This window comes from Gossypium raimondii, chromosome 7 (assembly GCF_025698545.1).
Source record: "Gossypium raimondii isolate GPD5lz chromosome 7, ASM2569854v1, whole genome shotgun sequence".
Taxonomy (NCBI): Eukaryota; Viridiplantae; Streptophyta; class Magnoliopsida; order Malvales; family Malvaceae; genus Gossypium; species Gossypium raimondii.
Window position 1 is genome coordinate 4,255,207 of NC_068571.1, and position 8,054 is coordinate 4,263,260.

An 8,054-nucleotide genomic window follows, 5' to 3' on the forward strand; every position below is an offset into this window, starting at 1 on the left:
CAAATACACTTGATTATGCAAATACCCAGTAATTGCTGTTTTGGTGTTAGTTTTTTCCCTCACTTAGCCCGTTGTTCAAATTAATGGAGATTATTTGTGTATATAATATATAAACTTAAAAAATAGTGCTACATCAATATTTCTTTTTAGTACATTTTATATCAATAATTAAATTTGCAATTTACAAAAATTAAATCAAATTAAAATATCACATATAAAATTGCACAAAATCAAAATCAAAATTCAAATATAACATGACATATTGTGAAACAAAGTTCATATATAATTTTAAGATTTATTACTACCTCTAAATTTCCTTAATTTTTTAAAAATAAATCTTACTGTGACCTCTTTTAAATGAACAATTATTATGAGAGATCGCTTGGGGGCCTGCATCGGCATTTGACAATGATGTGCAAAAGAAAATGGATTCTTTTGCCTTTCTTCAATAGCTATTTGACTAATACCACTCAAGGCTAAGTGTAAATGTCAAACATAGATATGTTCAAACTTTTAGAAGCTTTTTTCAAGCAATAAAAGACTAATACAGTAGAAATTTATTTGGAAGATTAAAAAGCCAACAAGCTCACCTCATATTAACAATGGTAATAGTAAGCTTTCTACTAACCTTTGAACAGAAAACTGAAAGAAAGTCCAAATTTATTTATCTACACTTGCAGCATTTTCAGGAACAAGCTCATCGCTGCAACTACTTCGTACCAGGATTTCTGCCAACTCACCTACTTGGCTATCAATTCCGTCGGGATTTCCACCATGTCAACCAACTCAGAAATCGATAGAATGTTTAAGTCAAAGATGGCTCACCATTGGTATTTGGCAGCAACAAGGACCTCCTCATATTTCTGAGCAGCATTGTCCCAACTGAGGTCTTGCATCATACCCCGTCTTCGAAGTCCGTCCCAACTCTCTTTGTACTCACGATATGTCAACAAGCAGTTCCCTAACGCATGTATCAACTTACTTGCATCAGCGCTGTCGAATGTCCAACCAAACCCCGACTCTGCAAATGGATTGAAAGGCTGCACTGTGTCCCTCAACCCACCGACAGCATGAACAACTGGAATTGTTCCATAGCACATAGCATACAGTTGGTTCAGTCCACAGGGTTCAAATCTTGATGGCATGAGTAAAATATCCGCCCCAGCTGTTATACGATGAGCTGTCTCTACAGAAAACCCTACCCACCCCCGGACTTTGTCATGATGTTGGCCTTCAAACTGCCTAAGCAGCTCTTCCAAGTCCTGTCTGCCAGTGCCTAACATGACTAATTGCACATCCTGGTCCATCATCCAGGGAATTGCCTCAGCAATTATATCGACACCCTTTTGATGATCCAGTCTCCCAATAAAACCAATCAGTGGGACATCTTCACGAACAGGTAGCCCGAGCTCCTTCTGCAAGGCTGCCTTGCACTGAGCCTTGCCAGGCTGCAGTGTTTCGATGGAGTAGTTAGTATAACCATCTGATTTGAGGTGAACATCATGTTGTGGATTCCAGTCCTCCATATCGATTCCGTTCACTATACCTTGCAATTTCCAGTCACATTCATTTATGATCCCATGCAAACCCCAACCACCTTCCAAAGTTCTAATCTCCCAAGCATATCCATGGCTAACTGTGACCACTCTGTCTGCTGTCTTTAGTCCTGCTGCAAAGATATTGAAGTGCTCACCTCCGACAGGGTCATATAACTTGAAAAGGTCCTTGTAGTGATCTGGTAGACCGACAAAACAAAAATCCTCCATGGGCCCCCGCCCCTGAAAACAATATCTGTTAGAATCCGTACAAAGAAATTCAGATAATTAAGCTCTAAAAGCACTTGTCATAATAGCAAATGCTTTCAAATTCTCATTCTCCAATCTCTTTCAGGAGATTAAGTCATGCACTTAGATGCAACAGAGCAGCAAATAAATTATATTTTTCCATAGTTGTCCTCGATATAAATTAAATTTCAAGAGAGAATTGCAGACAAGGTATGTACAGTTATCATGATCCGTGGAATGCTCTATGCATTCACTTTTATTTAAGTATGCAATGCAAAATAACAAATGATTTTGTATAAAATTCTATTGGCGCACAAGAACCAAGCAAAGAATTGAGGAAAAAATGAGAATACACTCTGATATAAGTTCTTAATTTTTATTAAGAACAAAGCAAAAATATAAATGACCTGATCCCTTTTTCCTATAAAATGATCAAATCAAGTGAATTAGCATAGGGCAAACCTGGTGAGCAATATTATGGACAACGAGAATGGATCTAGTGAAGGACATCAAACCATTGTCTCGATAATTAGCCTTCAAGTAGACTGGCAACAAGGCGGTATGCCAATCATTAGCAATGAAAACCAGATTTCCATCTCCATAGCAGACACCTCCACATGGAACATACCAAGGAACCTAAAAAAAACCGACTTCTTCACCATATGACACTATAATCTAATCAATCAATTATATTCAACAAAAAATGAGGCTGTGCCAGAAAATAAGAAAATGGACTTGAGAAAAACTTTAAGTTCCCGAAGAATAATATAAGTGTGTTCTAGCATAGGATGTAAAGATGTAGCATAATCAGGTGCAAAGCAGAACAATAAACTTTGGCAGTTGTTTCTAGAAGCTGTGTTGGAAACATGCTGATAAATCATAGTGAACTCCATGTTACATCCACCACGATTTATCTAAGTAGATTTCCTTTTTCCATGATTTATCTTAGTGAGAATAAGTTAGAGGCTATTTGAAACCTCACACAATCAACAATGCCCCTTTTGTAACTAGTCATTTTATTTAAACTCCGCAATGAGTGTGACTGTGTAACTTACTTTTCAACTCAAACATCAGCAATAATCCATCGGTTTTCCCTATCATGTCTATCCTACCAGATTACAGTATTTCTGCATAATTCAAGGTAATTTTAAAATATGTACCTCAACAGCTGCCTTGCAAAACAATACCATGCGCTTCAAAATATCCTGTACAATGAGACCAAAATCATGCAACATTCAAAATGCTGAATATGGTGAGCGAAGAAAAGCCATCAAGTTTATTGCATCTCCTAATTGGTAAGGTTACTTCTGTTCTAATACAAAATAGAGATTGCAAAAGACACTGTTTCAAACTAATGCATAGCAAATATTACACGCTTCTAGCACTGCCAACATCCGATCACACTAATGGAAGATCTTAAAGAAGTTATATAGACTTCTAAGGAAAAAATTTATAGTACTTATAATCACCCTTAGATTAACATTAATATTAACTTGATAGCAAATTTCCATCTTTTCCTTCTCTCAGGTTTATAATGCATTTGGCACATTTTGAACATAGAATATTATTCTGAAATTAAAATAAATTAAGACGTGTAATTACAACTTATTTGAATTACTAACCAATCATTAACAAACTACAAGAAAGCATATCCTACCTGCCGTTTTCCTGCATAAATGTTATACTGCATATGGCGAAACATAGGAGTATCCATGAATATGAAATCCACACCATCAATATAGGCGTGGAAATATGATACTTCCATATCCTACAAATAACATATCATCAAAGATCATGCAGTGCAATAGCCTGTTTTGTTTAACAATCAAATGCTATGTTATTTACAACAGCTTGTGTCGTACCTGACCATCCACCTTATACTTCTTTCGAACTCCTATATCTTGAGGTTCAACATACTCAGCATATCGAGGTGCCACAACCTAAGTAAAAAGAAAGGAATTTACTAATGAAAGCATCTAAAGAGCCACAGGCATCTGTAGGATCATGGTTGGTAAAGTCAAACTATTCAAGAACTGGCAGGTAATGAAACCGAAAGAGAATGGTCACTGGATCAAATAGACAAAAAAGAAAATAGAAAATAGAAAGGTTTAGCTAAACTAAGCCTAAGATACAAATTTGCTTAAGTTGGTGAGACCTCCCGTGGATAGAGTTTACATATGTATTGCAGTGCGAAGTATTTGATTTAACATAGAAAGTGGAAAAAGAAATACCATAACCCTGTGTCCCCTTCTAGCCAAAGCCTTTGGTAAAGAGCCGGCAACATCTCCAAGCCCACCTATAATAAGATTACAGCAGCCTCCAAGTTATATATCATCTATCTATCACAAAAAGAGAAGAGAGACTATCATCTCAAATTTATCTATAACTGGTATACTACCTGTTTTAGACCATGGGGCACATTCTATAGCTACTAATATAATGTTCATGACGTTTGCACCGGCTAGTGGTGGGGGTTTTGTACTTTCAACCGCAGGATCATGTAACTCACCAACCATTTCTAGGCTTGCTTTGGTCGAATTTTCATTCTCAATAGATGTAAGTAGGACAGCATCAGAGGAACTTGAGGGAAAAGAAGGAAGCACGTCAGACTTAAAAGCTTTCAAATCAGTGGTTTTCAGCAGTTTGGTAGAACCTAAATCTGAGGAGGCCTTTTCTGAAGTCAAATGTACTTCAGGTTCATCATCAACTTCATCTGAAGGTCGTATCTCCGATACGTCCTTCACAGTTGAAGTAACATGACTGCTTGAAAGAATGCTCCCATTTTTGTCTTCAACTGTACTAATAGAGCTGCTTGAAGTGAGCTCCACATCAGGAAGTGACTTATCCCTCTGCTCATGAAAAGCTTCATCTTCATCTAAGTCAGTAATATTACTTTTTATGGATGAAACCAATTTCCTTCTTTCTGCAATCTGCCATGGATAAAGAAGATAAATAGCACCATTTTGATTTCAATTCTCGCGAAAGGATACAGCAGGAAAACTCGTTTATAGCTCTTGAAAGATAATATTCGACTATTTAATATTTCAGATGGCTAGAAACTAGTCCACAAGGGACTTCATCAGCATTGTGATTCCAATGGAATCGTCTCCCCTCTCTCTTGAACTATAAAGGCAGCAATGTTCTTATATACCCATTGAAAGCTACAAAGAATACTGGCTAAATTTACATGATGATTCAATGGAGTGTCATTGCAAGTTAGGTGTAAAGTCTAAAAGTTCCTATTCCAGAAAGGGTCACAATTCCTTTACCCAATTTCATTTTAATCTTTGTTTGTTGCACACTATACCACTTACAAAGTTCACATTCAAGGTAAATAAACAATCACAGCCTACAAAATAAAACAATTATACATTAAAAACCCATTTCAATCCAATGGCAACATTTACAATGAAAAACACAAAATTTAAGAAAAGTCACTTTGCAAGGCAAGTACCTTCTTGCTCTTCTTAATTGTAAACTGAAGTGAACCCTCTGGGTCATCACCAGCAATTCTCACAGGCTTAAGCCTCCAAAGCTGCCCTCTATTACAAAACAAAGAAACCCCACTAGTTGAACCACTAAAAACAGCCAAATTTTCAATCTTTGTTGGACTCAAAGTTGAGGAAGTGAAAACATGTCTACTTTTTCCTTCAATGATGATAGTGGAAGAACCGCCAATGGAAGCCATTTCCTAGTTCTAGAAACTATGAAACAAAATAAATCATAAAGAACTGAAAAAAGGGTACTTATTTTAACAATCAAGAAGATGATTTGGGAAATGGGAATGACCAAAAAGGCCAAAAAAAAGAAGAAGAAAAAGTTTAATTGTTTTTAGAAAAATAAAATAGCTTTTTTTTTTATATATATTGAAGTAGTGGGAATAGACACTAACGGAGGAAATTGGGATTCGAGAACAGAGAACAGAAGAAAAAGGGTGAATGGCAAATCAAAGAGCGGAAAGGTCAGGTGTTACATCAGAAAATGATGAGAAAACATGAAAAAAAAAATGGGATTTCTTTGAACGTAAATGAAAGAACGCTACATGTTTCTTTTATTCAAAATATGTATGTTATCATATATTTTAAGTTCAATAATATAAATTTTAATATTATTTATTATTAAGTAGGTATGAATTTTTGGCAATGCATGAGTGTGAGCTCAAGATGTTATCAAATCACCGTATTCATTTTTTTCATGTGTGTTAGGAAACAATCCTTTATAGTACATGTAGAGTACACCCTCATACTCATAGAAGTAGAGTTCAATTTTAGAGATTCCACCCGGAAATTTATTTGGCCTACTCCCATGAGCCTACATATAATAAAAATAGATATTATAAGTGTTAAATGCACATAATTGAACTCAAAATGAGCCTCCATTTAGTAATTAAGGTTAAAGACTATTAATCACGGAGCAAGATTACGGATCCAAGATCAAACTACCAAAATGTAAGGCAAGTCAATATTAAATGCATATAGAACTCATACATAGATTCTATGTATCGATACTTAAGTCTTCAACTTGGGCCACAACATTGTTTTGAGAATTCTAAATAAGTTGAAACTCGTTTTGGGTTTCAGACACTTTTAATTGCCTACAAAATGATTCTAAATTATTTTAATATGTTTCTAAACCTCCAATATTGTTTTAAACTTAATTTTATGATTTTATAAAAATGATTTAAGGTTCGAAATTTTAAGGATTTTTAAGAATTTTGTTTCATGTGATCTCTAGTAAACTAGGACGATGAAGTGTGTTACAACCGAACTTTTGTGTTATTTGTAGTAATAAATTTTACCAACTTAGTCCTTGTGTGTTTTCGGGTAAGAGGTGCTGGTTGTTTCTCGGCTTTCAACTAGCATGATTTTCTCCGCTATTCTCAAACTTTTGGTTTGCTTAGAGAGTGGGCTCTAATTACACGAATCGAACACACAATGAAAACTCTTAGTTTTCATGTGGAGAAACTTAAATCTCTCTATAGGCTAGAAGCCTAACTTGAGTACTGCTAAAAAGTAAAATTTACTTTGAAATAAATCTCACTATAATCCAACAGAGTAACTACTCTTAAAGTGGTGTGTATTTGGCTTAGCCCATAATCCCTATGGAAAAACCACAAAAGTTTTACTTGAATAAGAGGAGACAAAATAATAACAATATTTTAATAGAAAACATTGTGCCCCACTGGGATTACACAAGGTGAGCAGTGATACCCCCACTCTCGGAACCCTAGGTGCTGCCCATCACATGTTTAATGAGCATATTGGAACCTTTTTGTGTATTATGTACAATTATACATGTTATCTGGTATTCAAACCAACTTATATAGTTTATCCAACAGGATAACAAAATTTTTATTCTAAAATATTATTTATTTAATAAATTTAAATAATCTATGCAATTTAATTATCTTCTCAACCCAATTTTAATTCCATTAAAGTTATGACAACTTTATTATACCAAAATCTATAAGTAAATAAATCTAATTATCTTATTCGTAAAACTACAACGACTAATTAATTTAATTTTCACTTTTAACTTCAATTATTTAATTATAATCAATTAAATAATAATTCAAAGAAATTAAATTAATCACTAAGTCATCTCTAGTCTTATGTCAGAAAATGCATTTGCTACGAATAGTGATACATACAATCTATTTCTCTATTCGTCGTTTTCATTCATTCATCATATTGGTTCAAATGCAATTTGTAAAGGATTGTGTTGAGTTAGTGGAGGGACTGGTTGGATATATATAATTAGCTCTTAAACAATTTGTAATTAAGTTCCGACTCTTTGTCTATTAACAATAATATTATTTAGTCATGAAGTCAATCCACTAAAAGTACCATGACTAAACTCTCCATTACTATATACAATTATGAAAGCAACTTATTTTTTGTCTGTCTAATGATTGTGTCATAAGTGTGCTACCCACATAGAATATCCTTAATATTTTTGGGTTAAATCCATTCACCCAATATGATCCTATTTTACCTTATGGTAACCATTACATTTTCTTTCATGAAAAAATCAATTACTAATAAATAATTATTAAATAATTTGTCTTAAACAAACAACCCGCGGTCACGTTACTTTTCCATCAACCATGCAATGTCAATGAGATGATACCATTTACATTTTATTAGGCTATGAATTTTTCTTTTTTGTTTTTTAAAGTAAAGTTACACCATAAGTCGTATATCCAACATACCAACTTTTGACTCTATTATCAATTGAGCTCAGATTTTCAACATATTAAAGTATATGAGT

At 34.3% G+C, this 8,054-nt stretch overlaps 1 protein-coding gene across 1 annotated transcript; it reads right to left on the reverse strand.

Annotated features, from left to right (window-relative positions):
• Positions 1-502: 502 nt before the first annotated feature.
• On the reverse strand, positions 503-5,760 carry LOC105766260 (granule-bound starch synthase 2, chloroplastic/amyloplastic). The gene is made up of 8 exons (XM_012585648.2): positions 5,239-5,760; positions 4,183-4,714; positions 4,016-4,080; positions 3,647-3,724; positions 3,442-3,552; positions 2,945-2,989; positions 2,247-2,420; positions 503-1,778 (listed from the first exon to the last, which is right to left on the reverse strand). The coding sequence occupies exons 1-8, from the start codon at positions 5,470-5,472 to the stop codon at positions 822-824; spliced, it is 2,196 nt and encodes a 731-aa protein (XP_012441102.1). The 5' UTR covers positions 5,473-5,760; the 3' UTR covers positions 503-821.
• Positions 5,761-8,054: the final 2,294 nt, after the last annotated feature.